General features: G+C 36.8%; 1 protein-coding gene across 4 annotated transcripts in view; it reads left to right on the top strand.

Moving 5' to 3' along the window:
- The window catches only part of ARHGEF10 (Rho guanine nucleotide exchange factor 10), a 224,582-nt gene extending 201,251 nt beyond the window's left edge, over positions 1-23,331 (top strand). For 2 of the 4 annotated variants that reach the window (XM_027840416.1, XM_027840417.1), the window contains exons 27-29: positions 1,316-1,490; positions 18,206-18,328; positions 21,502-23,331. In XM_027840416.1, coding sequence (XP_027696217.1) covers positions 1,316-1,490; positions 18,206-18,328; positions 21,502-22,022 — 819 coding nt within the window. In that variant the 3' untranslated portion in view covers positions 22,023-23,331. The remainder of the gene's footprint in view (positions 1-1,315; positions 1,491-18,205; positions 18,329-21,501) is intronic. The other 2 variants (XM_027840418.1, XM_027840415.1) reach the window with 1 other exon arrangement.
- Positions 23,332-23,540: the final 209 nt, after the last annotated feature.

The following is a 23,540-nucleotide window of genomic DNA, read 5'->3' as shown; positions in this document are numbered from 1 at the left end:
GGGTTGCTGAAAAATTCAGAAGATAATTATAAAGTGTTTTATAAACATAGAATGCTATATGTGTGAACTGTACTATTTTTTTAAACAGTTGTATGACTTCTTTTCTCACTCTCTGTGCTGCCTCTTATTTCCTCCCCCCTTCCTTGCCAGGTGCTAGCCCACAGACCAGCCCAGATTATGGTCTCAGCCACTGGCTTCTTTTGGAATTTGGAATTTTGACCTTTTCTCTTTCTCTCTCTCCTGGGATTCAAGATGATTTCTGTGAGCTGTGAAAGCTCCATGGGATAAACTTTCGAAGCACATAAGAATGCTGCTATGGTTGTAAAGCAGTTTTTAATTTTTACCAAGGGCTTTCAACTTTTGGAAATAAAAAAAAGTAATAGCAGTAGCTTGATTACATTGAACTTTCAGTAATCTAATTTTCCAACAGACACAGAACTGTCTTTAGTGATAAAATTCTGACAACATCCAACCCCCTTAGTCAGCAAACTTCAGTGGCTTCCTGTTACTTCCAAGATCAAAAATAAAATTCTCTGTATTACAAGCCCTTCATAACCTGGCCCCTTCCTACCTTTATGGTTTTCTTACACTTTACTCCCCTCCACATTTTATAATCCAGTGACACTGGCCTCCTTCATGTTCCTTATCTTCATCTCCTGACTCCATGCATTTTCACTGGCTTGACCCTCCATATGTGAAATTCTTTCCCTGCTCATCTCTACCTCCTGGTTTCACTGGCTTCCTACAGGTCCCATCAAGAATCCTGCCATACCTCTAAGATTATCCCCAATTTACTCTGCATATATCTTGTGTCTGCATAGTTGTTTTACATGTTGTTCCCCTCATTAAAATGTGAGGCCTTGAGAGCAATCCCCAGCTTCACCTTCATTTGCAAAGAGGACCATAATATCAGGGAGGTGATGCCATGACATGCACATGAATTGGATTTAAGTAAGGGAGGATTGTGCAAAGTCACCAGCTTCACTTTCTTCTCTGGCACCATCTGGGTCCAGTGGCAACATATAGATCGGGATAACTGGAGATGGCCTTGGATGAATAGTTTTAATTATTCATTAGATCATTGAAGGTGCCTGCCGAGTATCCTGGAGATGTAATTACATACTTTGTATTGCATACTAATAACTCATACTCCCTAGAGCCCTATGAATATGTATTTTCAAGGGACCAACTTCTTAGGAGAAAAATATAAAATAAAGAATCTACAGAAAACTTATGTTTCTAGAAGTGCCATATGACAAAGCTGTATGAGCATTAATTTTTTTTTCATTTATCTTCTTGTCATTCATTTTATCAGAACCACCTAGAGGCCCATCAAGAAGAGGGAATGGTGATCTCACACATGGCAGTTGCTGGAGTTGGCATCTGGATTGCCTTCACATCTGGATCTACTCTCCGTCTTTTTCACACAGAGACACTAAAACATCTCCAGGACATTAACATAGCTACCCCTATTCATCATATGTTGTCAGGTAACTAGTTTTTTTTTTTTTTGTTTTTTTTTTTTAAGTGTGATCATGTATACCTCTGTGTGGGTAAGGGTTTATATGTGTTTCCTCCTAGTAACCTGAACATCAAACTTCATTCTGTTTGGTAAAATCTCTTCAGTTGCTTCTTGAAAGACTACAAATTTTCCTCACACTACTTGAAGAGTTCTATTTCAATAAATCAGACAAGAATTTGTGAAACCGTTATTGTGTTCATAATGTCCACTGTGCTGGGGCTTGAGTGAAATTTTAACTGAGACATCATCCTTGCCCTTTTGGAGCTCACAGTTTAATAGAGGGAATGAGACACCACCACAAATGACTATCACATAGTATTGCATACTAAGTGAGTTAGGGAGTCATCAAACAAAGTGCTATTTGGGATCTGGAGGGAGAGGTCATTATCAGTCAGAAGATAAGTGAAGACTTATGGGAGGATGTAGCATTTGAAATGGGGTTTAAAAAATGGAAAGGAATTCATCAGGCAAAGGAGAAAGATATATGATACATAGGGAAAAGTATTAGCAGGAGCTCTCAGGAAACGGGAGGGTTAAGATTGGAACATAGAGGTATGAGATTTCATAGGTAGAGAGCTCTTGGTGAAGAACTTTCTCTGTGATTCTAAGCGGCATCTTCTCTTCAACTTCACCACCTTCTTTTTAACTTGTAGCCTTAGGGAATTTCCTAGGAATACTGAAAAGAGAAGTAAATTTCTTGCCCATGGGAACATTGACAGTGTGTGTGTGTCAAAGGTGGGATTTGACCCCAGATTTTCCTAACTTAGAGGCCAACTCTAGTTCCACTGTGCCTCACTGCTACTCAGAACTTGTAGAGGGGAATAGTGTGAGCTAAAGCTTGAAAGTTTGAATGTTTCCATAATATGAAGGGGCAGCAAGTGTCAGGCAAAGGCATTGGAATCTTACTTGGTAGACGCTAGGGAGCCATTGAATTGACATGACCAGATCAATGCATATAAATTATTTTTATGTAGTATAAAGTATGGATTGTTTGAGGAGATGGTAGAGCAGAAGCTGGAAGACTTGATGAGAAGCTATTACAATCTAGTTGGGTGGTGATGAAAGTTTCAGTTAAATGACAAAGTTAGAAACCAGACTGTAGAAAGTTAAGAAGAAAGTGGGAGGAAAGGATGTGGTAGAATGAACAACTTAACCACAAAAGGGAGGAAATATATAAAACATTAGCTAAAGAGGAAGGACAGACATCAGATGATGGTTTTTTGAGGGTGGGGGAGACATGGGCCTGTTTGTGGGTAGTAGAGTAGAAGTCTGTAGACAGGGAAAGGTTGAAGATCAGAGGAGGCAGTCTGCTGGAGAATCAGGATGAAATGAGTTCACTTCTGCATGTAGCGTGATTGACCTCGGCAGGGAGAAGGGCTATGTCATCATGTTTATAAGGAGTAAAAGTGTGGGAGGGCACCTAAGTGATAAGATATGAGGCAAAGAGAAGAAGAGGGAGGTATTGGTGAATGGCATCAATTTTTTTCAGTGAAATATGAGGCAAGATTCTCAGCTGAGAGAGTAGGGCAGAAGAAGGTGAGTTATGGGAGATTGGAGGAGGAATGAAAAGTTTTTGAAAAGCCATTGTGGTGAGTGAGATAGTGAGTTGATTAGGGAGGTATAAAAGGATTTCCTTGCTGCAGTGAGGACCCAGCTGAGATTATGTGACAAATTTTTAGTGGACCTAGTTTGCACAGTTTTCTGATTTTCTTCAGCTTGACTGAGCAGGATGTCAGCAGGAACAAGGCAGCAGTTGATGGGAATAATCCAAGGCTGAGGCTTGACAGGGCATGTTTAGCCACAGGATAAGGGGGAAAGGGACCAAGAGAAGAGGACAATAGAGAGTAGAACTGGTTCAAGAATTTTGAAGCACTTCTTTTTCTCTGTATAACAGTCTGTCAGGGCTCATCAACCTCTCAATAAGGAAAAAGTCTTTTGGGCATGGATGTTTTACAATCTGATTAGTGAATTTTTGTGTTTGTTTTTGTATAACTTCAAATGAAATGAGAGTTTCCTCAGTAAAAATGACTTTCCCCTCAATCTTTTGTATTCTGCTTTTTGTGTTGTCTTGACCATGTCAAGATTTTTTTTTCTTTTTAGCAATGGTTAGCAGAGTCTTTATTTGTTTGCTTAAACCAGTCTTCTCAATGTTCTTAAAACTTGAAGAGATTTATACTACACTATAGAGGAATTGGATGACAGCTCTAGCTTCCAGGTCTTTCTGAAAACTTTTGCTTATTCTGTGAGGATTAATTAGATTAATTAGGCTATTTGGAAGCAATATTTTGTCAGTTATTGATGTTGTTTTCTATTTTTTACTTTCCTTATGTACTTATGGTCACATGAATGATCCTTGAAATGCCTCATTTCCCCACACCAAGCAGTCACTGCAACACCTTTAACAGTCATTGAAGATCTACAATTTTGCATGATTCCTTCGCATAATATCTATTCTTAAAAAACACAGAACTAAAAATAAAGAAGGTAATGAAACGTGTGTATGGAATGAAACTGATCACTTGACAGAGAACTAAATAAGGTGAAGTCAGGTTAATCCAGTTTCATCTAGTCAGAGTTAGACATTCTGAATTAACCAAGTGTTCATAGATGCACTTATACTTGACCATTGCTGTTACAAAACAAAACCATATCAAAATTGTTACTCATACCAAGTAATTCTACACCACCGTAATGAATGCCTGATGCAGAATTTGAACCTAGGTCCTGAATCTAAATCAAGTGCTCTTCGTGGTGCCCTTTTGGTAAGCAATTAAATTAAATATATTCAATTCCTGTAAGCTTCTTGGCACTAAACTAGTTCCCCTAGGGTGGTCTCACTTTTCAGGGAGCTTACATTCTAGTTTTTAAAAAGCAGGAAAGCCTACAGGCAACACAATCAAAATCTATGTGAGACACTAAAGAGACAATTTAATTAGGAGCAAAAGAACTGATTCTGGTAAATATGAAAATATCCACCCTCAAGGGAATTTATTGTATTAGACTTTATTGGCAATCTAGTCAAGAATGAGAGGGGAGAGTACTATTCCTGGGTGGTAGGAGACCTTCACCATTGTTTTACTAAATATGCTTGCAAAACTGCCACGACTTCTCTGCCCCTTGGATTTCCCATCTGTAGAATGGATAATACTTTTCATTTGTGTATTTCATGAGGATTTGTGGTGATGAAATGAGATAATTATCTAAGTATTTTCTGAAAGGAGCCAAAGGAGTTCTTTAGTTGACTGTTAAGAGTATTATTTGAGGGGCGCTAGAGATTTATGGAAAGACTGTTAACCAGTACAGATGTTAATCATAGAAAAAGTGAATTTGAGAACTGAATTCCATTTTTCCTCATGTTTAAATTAGTTTTCCCACTGTATATTGACTTCAATGTTGCATCATTTATACAAAATGTTATTTCTTGTTGTTGGAGAAAAAATTTTTACTTTTCTCTGGCTTTATTTAAAATACATTTCTGTACTTTCTTTGATGTTGTTACTGTACAAAGTAGTAAGTAAGATATTTACTTCTAGCAATATCCTTGGACAAAGGAGTCTAATGTTACTTCACAATAATACATTCATGCCTTGTCACACACATCAAATTAGTCTCCACATTACTTCTTTTAAGGTCAAAGTGCCATAACTTATATAAGACTTAAGAGGAAGAATTTTGTTAGGCAAGACCTCAAGATGACATATTTTAAGACTGAGATATATTTCAATTATTCTGGAGAAAAATATCCTTCATGTTTCCATGAGTCTGTAAGATAATAACCAAAAAAGGTTATGAGTCAAGAAAGTAGGAGGTTGCTATAATGAAAATGATGAGATGCAATGGAAGCTTAAAATACAAAAGCTGAAAATCCTTTATTAAGCTGTAAGTAGTATCTGTGGGTAGGTAACTATAGAAAAAAAGAGAAAAGGAAGTTTAAAAAATTTTAATTAACTTATTTGGGTGTTTTATTGGAACTTTGAGTAGTGAACATAAGTATTTGATAGATGGAATTGTGATTTGGTGGATGCTAGAAAGGTCCAAAAATATCTCCTAGCTTATCTAACCTTCATGTCAGAAATGCTCCTGGAATAATTTTTTTGAGCATAAAGATTCTCTAAGAGGAAACATGGCATGATGGATAGAGGGTCTGCTTAAGCCTCAACCTCAGACAACTTGGGTTCATGTGCTACTTCTGACACATATGGACTGTATGACCATACATCAGTTTACCTCTTAATATCCAGGCATTCCTAAGACTATAAGATGCAGAATAGTTCTTAGAACTCCTCAGACAGACTATGTCACATGTTCAGAGGGAAAAAAAAGTTGCTTTAGAAGTCCTCTGCAGAAATGCAAATCCCTTGAAGGGATGATGCTTTGAGATCACTTCATTTGGTGACACCTTAATTAGATTATTAGATTGCTCTTTGGTTGAGAGAGTTAAACTGAAGTAAACCTGAAACAAAAATACTTTGATAGGGCAGTGGAGTAAGGAGAAGGGTTCTAGAAGTCTGGATCATGAGATGCTGTCTAAGCAGGAAGGTGGGTCTTAATACAGAGACATGGTGGGAAGTTCTGAGTAACCAAGCCATTACACAAAGGCCCCAAGGCACTTGGGAGGGAGAATCATTAAAAGGAGAAATGGAATGGTGCCAAGTACAAGCTTTGTCTGTTTCACAGATTTGCTGAGGGCTGCCTCTGTTATGAAACATGTTTTGTTGACTTTGAGGTTGGCTATAGGGTCTTTGCAGGAATTATCAGATAGGACCTCTTTAGAATTCTTAATGAATTCTCAGCCACTTTGGTGGAAAAGGAAAAGAAAGCATTAAAATGACATGCAAATGATTTCTTCTTTTTAAACCCATAAACTTATTTACTGCTTCTTCACTGCTCTAAAAGCATACTGACACTTTGCAACAGTCCTTGAAGTAAATGTTTTCACTGAGCACACATATTAGTGAAATGAATGTTTGCTATTGGGACCTCTGTTGTAGCTGTTGGGATAAAACCAAATTAAATTTTTGGTTTGCCAAAGCATGCATTTATTTTTCCAGTTTATGGAAATAATTTATTTTGCCTACGTATCAAAGGGAATGAGATGCCATTGCAATGACAAGCAGTCTTGCAAACCTAGCAAATGGGTAGAAGGGTTGCTGCGATTAAGCTATTCAATAGCTCACTCCATTCCAGTTGGCACAGCAGTTGTGGAACAGGAGCCAGTGTTCTGGTGTCTTTCCCACCATGGTTACCATGGTTTCCAGACTCCTAACAGGCTAGCAGCAGAAGTGCTGCTGCAAAATTCCTAGTCAAGGCTTTGTACCACCCACAGGATTTTAATCAATCACTTTCCATTTCTGGTTAGGAAGAAAAGTGTGGCATTTCTGCAGGCAAGTGTGGGAGGATTTTTTTTTTAAATTGTCATATACACTTTTGTGTGTATGTATTTTAAAAGCATATTTTCCATATTTTTAAATCAAAATTTAAAAATCTTGTCCTTAGCCAAACACCATTAGCCATCAATCATTTGCCAGTTTTCTTTATGTCCTAAAGTGGACAGAGGACATAAGAATGGTTCCTCTAATGACTGGACTCAGTTGATAGGACCTTCAAGCTGTTATTTAGTCTAATTTGTTCATTTAAAATATATAATTATTATTGGTGTTTTTGTTTGACGTCACATTCGTTTCTGAATATATCAATTCTGTTAATTCGTCCACTGAGCTAAATGTTTTTGTTATCATTATTGTTATTTAGTCATTTTTAGTCATGTCCAACTCTTCATGACCCCATTTGGAGTTTTCTTGGCAAAGATACTGGAGTGGTTTGCCATTTCCTTTTCCATCTCATTTTACAGATGAAGAAATTGAGGCAAGGGATAAGGGACTTGCCCAGGATCATACAGCTAGTCAGTGTCTGAGGCCAAATTTGAACTCAGGAAGATGAGTCTTCCTGACTTCAGGCCTGTCACCCTATCCACTGTGTCTACCTAGCTGCCCCTAGCTAAATGCAGCAAAGATTAAAAAGAGAGAGAAAACCATTTAGTATAACTAATATATATAAATACATACATATAGTTAGATAGATAGGTAGTATGACAATATATGCAACATTCTACCTGTAGTTCCCTACCCCTATAATGAAAAGATGGAAGTACATTTTTAGATTTTCTCAATTTCTCTCCAGGGTTAACCTTGGTTATTCTAATTACACAGAATTAGTTTGAGTTGTGTGTTATTTTTTCTTTACATTATTGTATCGTTGCATATATTAATTTCCTGGTTTTGCTTACTTCCCTGGACATCGGTTTAATATGGATTCCTCAATTTTTCTCTAAATTATTCATCTTCCTTTTTTCTTATTGTGCATGAATATTCCCTTATATTTGTGTACCATAATTTGTTTAGCCATTCCTTAATCCATGAGCATATACTTTGTTCCTAGTTCTTTGCTACTACCAAAGTACTGTTTTGAATACTTTGGTGAAGATCAGATCTTTCTGTTTTTTACCTCCTTCGGATATATGCTTAGGAGTGCCAGCCCCCTCACTTCTATATGTGAGGCAGCTTAGGCTCAGAAAGGGGTTTGAGATCACCTAGGCATTAAGGAGAAGAACCAAGATTTCTACTCACCCACTAGAGAGGTTTACTTCCTACAAGGTAAAAGTCATGATGTAATTTTTCGGGAATCTTTGAGGAACAAACTTGGAAACTTTAATTGAATAAGTTATTTCTGTTTGTAATTTAGGGTTATAAACTGATCAAGGAAGCATTCATTATTTTCCCTGACTTTTTACTATTTGTCTAATATCCTTATCCTTTGTATTCCTATTTCCCAAGGATGGTTCTAATAAAGAATGTCTTTGAAATAGGATCATATCTCTAAAATACTGTATGAAGTATATATTTATGATACATCTGTATCTGTAAATGGGTCCACCTTTGCTTAGATTGGGAGATTACATAGGTGTAACTTCCTTCCTCTCTTTCAGAATAATAGCACGAGTTTCCTGAAAACGCACACAGAGTAGAGAGAGATTGTAAAGATAACATTTCCTATGTATCACATAAGTGCAGCATTCATTACACTGGTATTTACATTGAGTTTTCTACCACAGAATAGTCAAGATGATATGTTCTTGGAGAACAGTTTAAAGTCTAACATTGGGTCATAGAATTGAAACAGGGATTGGAGGTGAAGACTTTCTCACATCAAAAAAAGGAAAAATTTGAGTGTGAATGTTATTAAAACCCCCTTGTGACACTGGGCATGTCATGAGCAAGAACCAAGATTCAGATGATAAGGTTATTGTGTATATAGCCAATGTTTATTGAGGGTGTTTCCTGTGTTATAATGAGTTTCTGCTGTACTTGAAAGATAGAATTTGTCATAATTTACTTAAAATAAAACTAATCCATCCATGTTACCCACAGTCCAGCAATTGTGATGTTACTAAATCTTACTTCCTCTGTAAGCACATTCTAATCCCAAGCAGTAAATTAAATATCTAAAAGTCACAAATGGTCAGGGCTGAATAGTAAAACCCAGCTCTGGTTTAGGAAATGTCAAGTAACTTTAATGGAATTCTATTTACCTTATCCTATAAGCTATTGTAAGTTACATCTTGAAGAGCTGTTTCCTGGCTTTCCATTTATCACAGGATTTCAAAGGACAGTCTTAAAGACCTTTACTTATTTAGTGGAAAACAGATATTGCTGAGCATGATTTTTAGTCTTAAGATAATTGTACCTACTTTTCACATATAAATGTTGCCCCAAATGTTGCTCCCAGAAATTACATTTAAAATAATAATTGCCAATAATTTATCATTTTATTAGCCATTGATAACTTTTCTAAACACTATGCCCCTCATAGTAACAAAACTTGAGAAATGGAAAGTCCATTAAATTAATTTATGAGACTGATTTTAATTAGCATATATATATATATATGTATGTATATATATCTTTTCATGTCCCAAGAGAGATGGAATGTAGGCTGACCTTCATGGGATTAGAGTCAGTTTATGTTTTGTCTCCATCATGGTGGTAACTATAGGAAATAAATGTTCAGATCCTCTTGGAACCTGGTGTCATGTTGAATCCATTGTTAGGTTGGTCTGTCAGAGACTTGGTAAAAATAGAGACTAATTCAGTGTTTTTAGGATAGGGCTCTCTCCATCTCAATTTTGATTCATATTTTGGTTTGGGTATAAGAAGGTGCATTCTGTTTTTAGCACTACTTGACACATTTTAATTTACTTTATTTGTTTAAAAGAAAAAGAGAGAAAAATTTTATATTCCAGAAAGGCAGTAGGTAGATCCAAACCTCTGTCATCACCAGTACACAAGCTTTTATAATAATTACCATGGCCATCAATGAGTACAGATTGACCATTTTAGTCAGTGTAACTGTCATCAAGTCAAGTCAACAAGCAGTTGTGAAGTGTCTGATATGTGTGAGGCACTATACTAAGCCCTGGGATACCAAGTAAGACAAAAAACAGCTCTTCTTCTCAAGGAGCTGACAGTCTTAATAGAAAAGACTACAAGCAAACAGCTAGGTACAAATGAAATATATACTGGATACATTGTAAGTAATCTGAAGGGGAAGGCATTAGCATTAAAGAGAACTGGGAAAGGTTTCTTATTGAAAGGGGAATTTTAGTTGAGACTTGAAGAAAACAAGGAAGCAGAGATGAGAAGAGAGAATTTCAGCCATGGGGAACAGTCAGTGAAAATGCTCAAAGTCCAAACATGGAGTGTCTTATACAAGTAACAGCAAGGAGGCCAGTGTCACTGGATTGTGAATTATGTGGAGAGGAAGACATAAAAAGACTGAAAAGGTAGAAAAGGGCCAGGTTATGAAGAGTTTTGAATGCCAAACAGAGGATTTTGTATTTCATTCTTGATGTGATAGGGAGGCACTGAAGTTTATTGAAGTAAGGGGGTGGGGAAAGGTGGGGAGGGCAGGTCACATGGTCATACTTGCCATTTAAGAAGATGAGACTTTTGTCACAGAGACCAACCAGCCAGCTACTGCAATAGCAGTCTAGGTGTGCAGTGATAACAGGCCAACCCTATGGTGGTGTCAATGTTAGATAAGAGAAGAAGGCATATGTGAGAGATATAATAGAATTGACAGGCTTTTGCAACAAATGATGTATATGAGATAAGTAACAGTGAGAGGTTGAGAATAACACTAGGCTGCAAGCTTGAGTGACTGAGAGGATAATGGTTCCTTTGATTTTGGTTGTTGTTCAGTCATTTCAGTCACGTCCAACTCTTAGTGACCTCATTTGTAGTTTTCTTTGCAAAGATACTGGAGTGGTTTGTCTTTTCCTTTTCTAGCTCATTTTATAGATGAGGAAACTGAGGCAATCAGAGTTAAGTGACTTGCCCAGGGTCCCACAACTAAACTGGTAAGTGTCTGAGATGAGATTTGAAATCAGGTCTTCCTGATTCTAGGCCTGACACTCTATCCACTGTACCACCTAACTGCCCCCAGTTCCCTTGATAGTAATAGGGAAATTAAAAAAGAGGAGTAGGTATGGGTAAAAAATGAGTTCAGTTTTAGACATGTTGAGTTTGAAGTGTTTGTGGGATATTCAGTTTGGGATGTCAAATAGATAATTGGAGATGAGAGATTGGAGTGCACGAGAAAGATTAGGATTAGGTAAAGAAAATAATTGAAATCTGTGGGGTATAATGAGATCATCAAGTGAAATTGTATACATAGAGAAGTGAATAGAGCCCAGGAGACAGTCTTGGGGCACATGCTACTGCTCTACTTTACTGCCTGTAAAAGTCTATCTGGGGCCCTATTTTCTGATCTTTTTAGGCTAGACCAGGAGTAGGAAACCTTCAGCCTCAAGGCCATGTGTGGCCCGCTAAGTCTTCAAGTGCAGCCCTTTGACTGGAGCCTTTTTATTGAGGGATTTGTTCTATGAAGTTTGGATTTAGTCAAAGGGCCACACTTGAGGACCTCAAGGGCCACATATGGCCTCGAGGCTGCAGGTTCCTCACCCCTGCTAGGCTTTATGTTGAAGAGCCAAGCTCCAACCTTCGGCTGCCATTCATGTCTTGCTATTTCCTTACCCTTCCCATTGTACCTCATTGCTATTCCTACTACCACTTTGAGATTTGAAGGAACTTCAATGTGTTGGAATCTTTCTGGGACTTGATCACATCAACCCTTCCAATTGTAGCCTGCTCCAAGACCCAGACTAACTTTTATGATGTTTTCTTTTGACAACTGCCATAGCAAACCTCAGGGACAATACAAAAGCTTTTAGCCAGAATAAATATTTTTGCCTCAGGAACTCACCATATTACTGACTTTTATTCTGTCTAAAAATAGAACATTTCATGTGAGAGAAAACTGTTTACTCTCAAACATGGATTTTTAATTGGCCCCTGAAAATAATAATTTCACCCAACTTCTGAGAGATTTTAGTTAAGTGGAGAGAAAAGCCAACATCTGGGGGTTCCATTTTTTATCTTTATTAGTAAATAAAAGATGTGGTGTGAGCCTGTAGAAGCTCTTCTAAGAGTTCCCATTGTTGTTCAGATGTGTTTTTCACTAGTCTTTCCTCATATTGGAGTCTGTTTAAGGTTTCTCATCCTCCCACCAATTCACATTCCTTTTTCCCCACACACTGCTTTTTTTCTCCCCCTCCTCACTTTGAAATAATTCTTCAGATGCCTATATCTTTCTCTTTACCGCCCCCCCCAACACACACATTGTTGTTCAGTCATTTTCAGTTCTGTCTGACTTTGTGACCCCATTTAGGGTTTTCTTGGCAAAGATCCTGGAGTGGTTTGTCATTTCCTTCTCTAGCTCATTTTACCAATGAGGAAACTGAGGCAAACATGGTTAAGTGACCTGCTTATAGTGTCTGAGGCCAGATTTGAATCCATGAAAATGAGACTTCTGGACTCCAGGGCAGGCAGTCTCTCCACTGTGCCACCTAGCTTTAATAGCAACAACAACCAAATACTTCATAGACTTACAGACCACAGGATGTCAGAACTGGAAGGGATCTTTAAGGTTATCTAGTCCAACTCCCTTATTTTATACATAGAGAAACTGAAGCCCCAAGAGATTGCCTTAATCCAGGTAATACAATAAAATCTTGGTAGAGCTGGGGTCACAGATTTACCAGTTATTATGGAAAATTGTTTAAAAAAATAGTGGAGGACATCCTCAAGAATAAAATTTCTCTGGATATATTATTTCCATAGAACACAAAATGGCATGGGTTTTATGTACTATAAATTGCTTTCAACAAAACATTTTTTAGGATAAGTAAAAGTAGAATGAAATCATCCACTATTTATTTTACAATGATTTACCAGTTTCTGTTTCTAATTATGATCAGAGATATTTCAAAAAATCTTATGTCATTGATAAATGTGTTTTATGAAGAGATTTTTAAAGTATCGAAGTGGGAAAATGAAAAGTCCCATCATCTTCATTTGCCTATGTGTATTAAAATTATTTAAGTGAGTAAAAATCCTGATAATCTTCCACTTACCCACAAATCAGCATCATTAGGATAATTATCTATAGAGGAAGATATAACTTAGAACATTTATTTCTGGAGGAACTAATAAATGTGGGATTGGCTTCAAACCCAAAATTGATAGGATATCAAACAAACATGTTCTGGAAATGTGACACTTATTACCCTGAACACTTGAGGTTTGTGATCTCATTCATATGGTTATTCCCTCGATCTGTGTATATTGAAATTCATTCACTGCTTTTCATCTTGCACATTTTTTGTCTACATCCTTCTAAAATTTCTCTATAAAGTAGCCACCCAATGTTCTGGGAGGTAGGGGATATCCTTTAAGTCTTTAATATTTCAGGGTTATATATTCAACACTTGGACTGGCCATTTTTTATCCTTTACCAACACTACATAACCAGTCAGCTTCCATTTAATAATATATAATCTGTAATCTTAGTTTTTTCCCAGTAGTCATCACTAGTGATATGCTGTAACCTATTTACACTCACAAGCATCTTATTGTTACCCTCTTTATCACCTGAAATTTTCATTGGTTTACATATTTCTTCTTATCTTCCAGCATTCAACCACAAAGATAAGGGGATGGAAGAGATTATGGGACATTATATACAGGGAGTTCCTTAGCAATATTCTCTTCTTGGGTATTTTTGTTTGGTTTAGTTTTAGCTGTGAGTCATGGAATACTAGAGTCCTTGAAGAGTTAAAGTTTATGATCACACAAAGGGAAATGGAAAGGTATCCACTGATTATCTAAATGATCATCCAAAGAAAATGGTGGGCACGAGCAAGATGAACTGTGTTACAAATAAAGAATTAATTATGCAGGAGAATCTATGCAAAGATTATCATTACAAATGTGTGATCAGAAACAAACAAATCAAAATGATAGGCGAGTCATATAACAACAATGAGGATTAACTGATGGACAGTTCATACGCTACAATGGCACCCCCTGGTATAAAAAAATCTAAAGGATGCCTGCAAGATATTGGATTGGCCTCTATAGAAAATTTATGGTAGGATATGAACAGGAATGGCACAGAATGTACAAGCATGGATGAATTGCAATCTTATCACTGGAGAAAATACCCTCATGGATGAGATCACAGATCCATTGGGGTATTGTCTTCTTTTATCTGCTATTACATGGAGTCTCCATTAAGTCTTTCTTGATATTTAAATTTAACATCTGAGATGATATGTGTTAAAAAAGGCATTCAAAAGCAGATTTATTCAAGTTTGATCACTGTTATAGAAATTTATTTATTGTATTCTCATTTCAGATCCTAAAAAAATTCAGGTTTTTAAAGACTCATGAACTAATAGTATTGTGTGGAAAATAGCATTGAAATTTATTATCTATAATGAGAATATTCACTGCTAGTTTAAAAACTGTACCAGGACTCCAGGAAAATCTTGCTATTATCCATAATCTAAATTAACTAGATATGAAGGGAGAAAGGACCCCAAACAAGGGGAAACATTTTTAGAAATGTAAACTTACAGATTTAGAGAATGACAATTTCAAATTGAGGTTATTCGTTAGAAGACTGGAGGCAATGGGGTGTATTGGATAAGTGTGTTGGACTTAGAATCAGTATATCCTGACTTCAACTCCTAGCTCTTACATTTTTAAGTTTTGTGGCTATGGGCAAGTCACTTAACTTTTCTGACCCATAGTTAGCTCTTTAAGTTTTATGAACTAAATTATAGATGGATTACAGTTTTCAAACCTATTGTGAAATATATCAATATTTAAATTAGAGTCAGCATAATGTAGGAGATTGTGTATTAGAGTTGCAGTTAAGAGACCTGAGTTTGAATCCAGGCTTTGACAGTAATTAGTATGATCCTGGGCAAGTTAGTTTATCTTTCTGACCTTCAGTTTCTCTATCTAGAAAATGGAGATAATGAATTTTATCTAGCAGTGGTGGAGTGAGGTGGTGAGCAAGGTTGTTCAGTCTCTCCACTCTTGCCTTCCTCTCTTCCCTACCACTGATTGATGACTTAAATGGGTTCCCCTGTATGAACATCTTTTCTCTGTTTTGGAATGGTGTAAAAGGAATTTATAATTCTCTGTCTTTCTAGTTCTGACTCCCTGTCAGAGACAGCATTCTGGCAAATCATTTTTAAATCTTCTCCTTTCCTCTGATATTCCCCTACAATTACTTCCTCCCAACCACAAATCCCAATAAGTGCACCCAGATTAGCAAATGTCTGTGGTTAACATTGTTTATAACAACAAAATAAATGTTTAAAACAAAGAAAAGTAAAGAGACTTTCCTCAGTGCTCAGAGGAAAAGACTTTGGTTTCTCAAAGAGAGTCCAAGGAGAGAGAGAAAACAAAAACAAAAACAGAATTACAGTCTCAGGGTCTCTAGTGTATGTGTGCTTGGGAGAGGGAGGTTAGGGTTAGGGAGAGGTTGCTGCTGTTTGTCCTTCATTCTGGAAGAGGACAATGACATCAGGAAATTGATGCCATAACTTGTAAGTGAATTTGATTTAAGTGAGGGAAGGTTGTGCAAAGTCACCAACCTCACGTTCTCCTCTGGAGCCCTCTGGGTCCAGTGGCAAGATATATATCAGGATGACTGGAGATGGCTGCCAGGGAGAGGAGAAAAGGAAGGTATATGTCTGAACTTCTTGCCCTCTTGTCCCAAATAGTCTGACTTCTAAAGTCCTGGCCCCATTCCTTGTGGCAGCCACCTCTACTTGAGTTTCTGCTCTCCCAGCTCCATGTAGCTCCATTTTAGCCTCAATTTCTCTAGCTTTTTGCTTGTTTGGGACCAGGCTTCTTCCTAGAGTCTGGCTCCTATCTGAATTCACTTGAACTGACTTCGCTAGGCAGTTATAGTTCCTACTACCTCCACCTTCAAACTTAGCTGCAATCTTTGGTTTGGTTCCACAGTGCTCTTTCAGAAAGCCTTAGTGATCCTTTCCCTAAAACTATGAAAAGGCTTCTTAGTTCTGCTCTCTTGGGATCTTGACTGTCAAGACTACCATCTCCAACGTAGGAGATAGGAGGATTGTCTTATCTTGGCAAACTAGTACTCCTTTGACTTCACTTCTTCTTGATGACTCGGCCAAACACAAGTCTGGCTCCCCTTTTTGAGAGGCCTCACTCTATAGTAACCATCCAGTATATTTCTCAAATCCCCACCTCTACAGGATAGATCCTAATCAAACAATGATCAATTGACTAATAATAACCAAATGGCTCAGGAATTTAGAGTTCTTCAGTTGTTGTTAAATTCTAAGTCTTTCCTTTTGGTGCCTACCAAAGAGCTGGTAGGGAAAAGTACTGAGGTAATCCATCCAGGAAGCAAGTTCATTGACAATGTACCTTTCAGACTTTTTCCATATTCAGATAAACCAGTCAACCTGAAAAGGTAGCAAAATCTAAGAGTCACATCCTTATGTTTGTAATACTGGCATCACTGGGTTGTTGTGGGGGAAGTCCTTTGCAAACCTTAAAGCCTCTGTATATGTAAAGTGATTGATTGCGTTCAGATTTATAAACCTCTTCTAAAAAGTGACAGACCACAGTTGTAGAATAAAACCAATATTTTGATTGTTTTTTTTTTTTTTTTAGTGTAGAGTCATGTTCACCTCTAGTACTTTGCAAATTAAAAAAAATACCTCCTGGCTTCCCAAGCAAATTTCTAAGCCATATTGTTTTCCCTCCAATCTAAAAAACATTCATAAATCATAAAATGTAAATGGCATAAGCTTTATATTAAGAATGAATGTTAACATTTAAAAATAAAGTTGTATGTTTCAGGGACTGCAGTGGTAACAAAAAAAGCATGAATTCTACAGCTGGAAGCCACTGGAGCATGAATTGGGATTCAAAGGATGTTCAGTGATAGTAGATTCTTTATCCTCATGTCCTACAGTTTAAGGCGTATCATGGCTTACCTGAAACTAACACATTTACATTAGAACTCCTGAAAGGATTTTTGAAAATAAGTTATATTTCTACAGAAAAGGAAAAAGAAACACAAATTAATTCTAATTATTTTCCTGGGCCACTTATTATGTGATAGGAATAAATTGGGTTGTTGTGTCAGATTGGTCTTAAACAGAAGAAAGTTGCTTCAGAGCTATTTATTATCTGCTTGCAATGGCTGATACTGATAATCCTGGGGTGAAAATAAAGGAATAGAGTCAATGGTATAATGGGTGGAGAAAATAAAAATCTAGTACTACTGCCTTTAAATTAGAAAAGGGAAAGAAGCTTGCCCCTGAAAGAAATGATTGAGCAGTGGCTTTGTGGAAAAAGGGACAGTTGAAAGAGCAATGGAATTGGAGTTAGAGTACCTGGGTTCACAAATCACTTCTCACTTGATACCTATATCATGATGATCAAGTTATTCAGCCTTTCCAGGTTCTCATATTCTTCATCTATGAAATGAAGAGTTAGACTAGAAGATCTCTAACATCCCTTCCAACTCTAAATCAATAGTCCTGTGGTCCAGTGACATAGTTAATAAACATTTATTAAGTACCAACTATGGGCCAGGCATTGTGCAATCCCTGCCCTCATGTTGCTCACAATCTAATGGAGAAGAAAATATGTAAAAAGAAGCTTAAAGGTGGGGATGGGGGTGGGGACAGAGTAATCTGCACCAGGGCATAATGAAGGTATAAAGAAGTCCTGCATCTGGGGTAGGAAATGATCTGAGGGAAGTCACTTCTTTAACTTTCTTCATCACCCAAATGAGGGGACTAACCCACACGATCTATAAGGTCCTTTGTATCTTAAAAATTCTATAAAAATTATAAAATTATTGGTTAACTCCTTGAACTTTTTCCTCACCCCCCAGCTGTTAATGCACCACTCTTCAATTACCTTCTCTTTATTGTGTGTGTGTGTGTGTGTGTGTGTGTGTGTATTTGTGTCTACTTTAATATATTTGTGTTATTTTCTCTCGGTAGAATGTAAGCTCTTTGAGAGCAGGGACTAATCCATTTATGTCTTTGTATTTCTAGTACCTAGTACTTGGTATATGATAGATGATTAATAAATGATGTTGATTGATTGATATTGTATTTAAATATATACTGACATACATGTTGCATTTGTTCTAGCTTAATGCATTAATTACACTTTGTAGCTGGAAATAATCTCTGGCCATTGATAATTTTTATAGGGCAACAGCGGGTGTCTGTGACTAGTCTACTGGTGTGTCATGGTTTATTAATGGTTGGAACAAATCTGGGAATCATCGTATCACTACCAGTTCCTCGTTTGCAAGGAATTCCCAAAGTAACTGGTGAGTGAAGATCCTCAAATATTTGTGTCTACATGTTCCTTTTAGATTTAAGTAAACACTAATTTTAAAACATCACTTGCCCAGCTGCACATAATATAAAATTAGTGGGACAAGTAGGACTAAAAAACAGATCACCAGCCCTTCTGTCACTTCTCTTCCATTTCTTGCAATCACAGCATCAAAGAATTGGGGAGGAATTCGAGATCATCTAGTCCATCCCATATCTGAGTGAGAATGTGCCTGACAAGTGGTTGTCTACTTGTGCATTGTACAATGTACTGTACATTCCAAATGTACATTGATGGAAAACTCAGTACCTTCTGATGTAATCCATTTCACTTTCAGATTGCTCTGATTTTTTATGTGATTTCCTTATGATGAGCCAAAACCAATTCCACCCTTTGTTTTTAGTTAGTTCTGTTATGTATAGCAAGCAAAACAAGCCTAATCCACCTGACTTACCTTTAAATTTTCAAATACAGCTACTGATATAAAAGAGTTTGGATTTGGAATCCAAAGATTTGGAATCCAAAGAATAATGTTCACCTCTTGGTTCTGTTAATTACACCTGAATGACATCCATCAAATCATATCACCTCTCTGATTCTTTTTCCTCTTTTGTAAAATGAAAGAATTAAACTAGATTACCCGGAAAATCCCATCCTGGTCCACAATCTGTGATCTCATACTTTCCCAATACTATCCTATCCTTTCTCTTCTCCCAGCTAACACATGCTTGCTTTCTGAAATTTTCTCAACCATAGTTGTATGTTATCAATATTCTCAAGACTACAAGTTTTCAGTATATACATTTGTCATCTCATATGATGCTCTGAAGTATATACCCTAGTACTATTTCCATGAGATAGTGTCTCACACAGTTATGTTATCCTCTGTTGCAAAATGACGGCACTAAAGCAACATATGATTATTGTTTAGGAGTTTAAAAAAAAGAAATGTAGAATTTGAGGTATTGGTTCAGTGGTGCATAACAGGCACTTAATAAGTGTTTCTTGATTGAATGATTAGATTCATTTACAGCAATTATGACATCTGAAATTATAAAAGTTTATAATGTAAGGAGTAAATATTAAAAGGAAAGCATATGAAGATGAGGTGACTATATATGCATATATACATATGTGTATATATAGACAATATGCATTATATTTATATATGTATGTATACATATATGTATATATGTAAATATATTTTTCTATTAAATCTGTGAACTACAATGTGTGTAGATATGTATGTGTATGCACCCATACCCACACACACCCCCACACCCCCCCACACACATTGTAGTTCAGGGGTTTCATAGGAAAAAAAATGTTTATTTTTTATAGACACCTGGAGAGGAAGTAGCACAGACAATAAGCTTGAAGTCTTTATTGTTCAAAGAAAGTAAGGATTTGTAATATTTGGGCTATATGCTATGTGTGATACTACCATTTAGAAGATGTGTACGAACACTGATGAAGTGGTTCAGATTACACCTGAAGCTATAGTTTATAAAACTATACATTTTTTGGGTCCTATCAGTCAATTAGCATGCATTTGTTAAGCACCCTCTAGCTTCCAGGCCTAGTACTAGATGATGAAAATATTCTTAAAGATAAAATAGTTCCTGCCCTCAAGGAGCTTACATTCTGGGGTAGTGAGGGGAAAGAGGAGGGAGAGAAGGTGTACACATACAAGTAGAAACAAAACATATATAATCAAATCCAGAGGAATTGGGGAGTGGGGGGGGGAGTGCTATTATCTGGACATATGAAGTTCAGGAGAGGTTCCATGTAGAAAATGGTATTTGAGCTAAGCATTGGAATTGTAAGAGGTGGAGATAAGGAGGGAGTGGAATGTACTCCAGGCACAGGGGACAGACCCTGCAATGGCCCAGAGATGGGAGGTGAAATGCTTTGTGTCAGGAACAGCAGAAAAGTCAGTTTGAAAAAGCCACTTCCATTGCACAACTATGTACAATGTTTTCCTTGTTCTGCTCATTTCACTCAGCATCAGACCATACAAGTCTTTCCAAGTTTTTTTCAAGTCTGCCTATTCATCATTTCTTATAGCACAATAGTATTCCACTACATTCTTATACCACAACTTGTTCAGCCATTCCCCAATTGATGGGCATCCTCTCAATTTCCAATTCTTTGCCACCACAAAAAGAGCTGCTATAAATAGTTTTGTACATGTGGGTCCTTTTCCCATTTGTATGATCTCTTTGGGAGCCAGTGGAGATTCTTGAACAGGGGACCTATAATTCAGGAATTCTTTTTAGCAGCTATGTAGACCAGTGGTGTCCAGCTCAAATAGAAATGGACCACTAAACTACATATAAGGTGTTTGACAATTTTGAAAACCACATATTAACATCCATGTTATGTTGTAGTTTTATTTATTTTGTTAAATATTTCTCAATTACCGTTTAATCTGGATCTCTAAACAGGCCATATGCATGCCTCATTGTGTTTGACATCTCTGATGTCAAATTATTAAGCTATTAGAACAAGTTGCAACAAAACAATATTGGCTTTGCAGTCAGAGGACCTGGGTTTAAATCCCACCTCTGATACTTACTGCTGAAGTAACCTTGGTTAAGTTATTGACCTCCATCAGCCTCAGTTTCCTCCTCTATAATATAAGAGTTGTACTGGATGGCCTCTCAGGTCCCTTCCAGCTCTAAATCTATGATCCAACAATCCTTTGACACCCTGCCTCTCTCAGGTCTCCATCTTTAAAATATTCAAATTATTATCTCCCAAATTAATAGTAACATAAGCTGATAACACTTTGACTTGAGTTAAATGTCTCAGGGTTAAAATTATTTAGGTATTTGGGGTAGAGGACAAAGGAGTTGAGTCAAATGAACGAGCATTTATTAAGTTAATATGTACCAGACCCTCTAAGGGCTGGGGACCCAAAGAAAGGCAAAGGATAGTTCCTGACAATCTAATGGGGAAACAACTTGGAAACAACTATGTACAAACAATGTATATGCAGGATAAATTAGAAATAACCAACAGAGGGAAGACACTAACATTAAGGAGGATTGATAAAGACTACTTACAGAAAATGGGACTGAAATTCTTACCTGCTTAATATCCATATACATCTAAAGGCAGTAATGTTCTCTATTTTAAAAATATGTATTTTCTCCCCCTCAGGCAGAGGTATGGTTTCATACCATGCACATAATGGCCCTGTGAAATTTCTTGTTATGGCTACAGCTTTAAACAAGAAAAACAAAGGTCACTCCAGAAACAGTCTACTTCCCAATGCTGAACCTCAGGATGACGACCAGAAGGACATCCTTCCAAATGAGGTATCTAATTCCTGTCTAAGTCAGAGCACCCCTGACAGTGCAGTTTGGTTAGGGGACTCAGTGGGATCCATCACCCAAAAAAGTGACCTGTCATCATCGTCTGGATCGTTAACCTTGTCACATGGATCCAGTTCTTTGGAGCATGGGCCAGAGGACAGCACCATTTATGAGCTCTTGAAAGATCCAAATATTGTACTTAATAAAGGGAGGAGCCACCAATTCAAGAAAACAAAGGCAAGTTCAGTATTAGTCATCTGTGGAGGACAGGGGCATCGAAGAGTGAATAAGAAAGCCAAGCAACAGCGGCAAGATGAGATGGTTTCTTCTGTTATGGTCTGGCAGATTCCTCTGTTAAATATATAAAAGTGAATGCAGCATACTTAACAGTCATGGAGTCTGCAATCGAGGATAACTTTTTAACTAAATCATAGAATACATGATTTAGGCTGTGTCGACACTGGTGGTGGGTGGGAGGGGAAAGCACAGTATTTAGGGAAAACATGTGCAATATAGTAGTGGCGGCTACTCCGTCAGTTCGCCTATTTTATTCTCTGCTGCGGAATTGGGATTACAAGCACTGTGGAAACGAGTTTCAAAGCTGAAACAACGTTTTAGTATTTTGGAAAGTGCGTGGAAATGTGCACTGGGTTTAGGTTTGTTTGTTTGTTTGTTTTTTGCTACTGTAGCTGATACCCTAAATGCTAAACTGGTTATATCAATTCATCTTCTTCAAAACTCTTCTGATGTAATCATCCTAAAGACATTCTCAAACTAAGAATTTAATTTGCAAGTGCTAAAAATTAAGCATATGGGATAGTGCAAGAAGACTTTCTATTAACAATTCTTAAAACATTCCTACATCTTTTCAGATGTGTGACTTTATTTATATTTTCTTTTTTGTATTTCAGAGTAAAATTTGTAACAGTTAGAAAAGGCAGGGAATGCATATCAGTCCATATGCTCTTGTTTGCTTTCATAAATCAGCTATTTTTTCCAAAGTGATATGCATGTTTTGTATATTTTAACAAAGTAGCATTTTATATTACATTTTTTCAATAAAAATTTGAGGTGAAAACTGTAGTTGATGTATAATCTGTAACAATATTCCATAAAAAGAGCATGTTTTAGACAAAATATTCAGTAAGTGGGTGACCTTCAAACAACTACTACCAAACAATATGTTTTTGGCTTCTAATATTATACCGATAACTTTTTTTTACTAGAATCCTATGTACTTGCAGTATAATAAGAGGTATGTACAGTATAGAAAAATTGTTAGCTATTCGTTTTGCAGAATCTCTTGCATTTGCCAAACTTGGACCAATGTAGCTACTTCTCCACACAGACTGAGTATTCATTCTAAAGGATTCTTGGTGCTAGGTATTATGTACACTTCATTGATGACAGTGGGACTCAAGCCAAGAAAACTGACTCCTTTTATCCCATAAGGGTATTTTCTACAAAATGCACAGATCTGTATTCTGCAGTTGTACAGCCAACTATAACATGTTGAGGTACATGAGTAATGCATGATTTACATTTCACTTGAGAATGTATATATATCAATATTTTACTTCCAAAAAGGGCAAATAATTAATGGAGATATTCTCATTTGAAATCAATTTCTATGCACTTTACAGATGGTTTTAAAAATTCTACTTTTATGATATAGATGAATATTTTCTAAGGTTCATCCACATTCTTATGAAAATAATGTTTTAATCTCTCTTAAGCTTTCTAAACTGTTAGCTGCTATCTGAGTTGATAAATAAAATCTGACTTTTATTTAGAAACAATAATATTATGGCTGCTTACTTTCCAGAGAATTCAGTGGGGAGATGATATTCTCTTTTTTTTAGTTTTGTTATTTTTTTTGTTTTG

The sequence above is a fragment of the Vombatus ursinus genome, unplaced genomic scaffold (genome assembly GCF_900497805.2).
Source record: "Vombatus ursinus unplaced genomic scaffold, bare-nosed wombat genome assembly UNPS02014841.1, whole genome shotgun sequence".
Lineage (NCBI taxonomy): Eukaryota > Metazoa > Chordata > Mammalia > Diprotodontia > Vombatidae > Vombatus > Vombatus ursinus.
The sequence above is the reverse complement of the archived record's forward strand: the minus strand, read 5'-3'. Positions and strand labels throughout refer to the sequence as shown.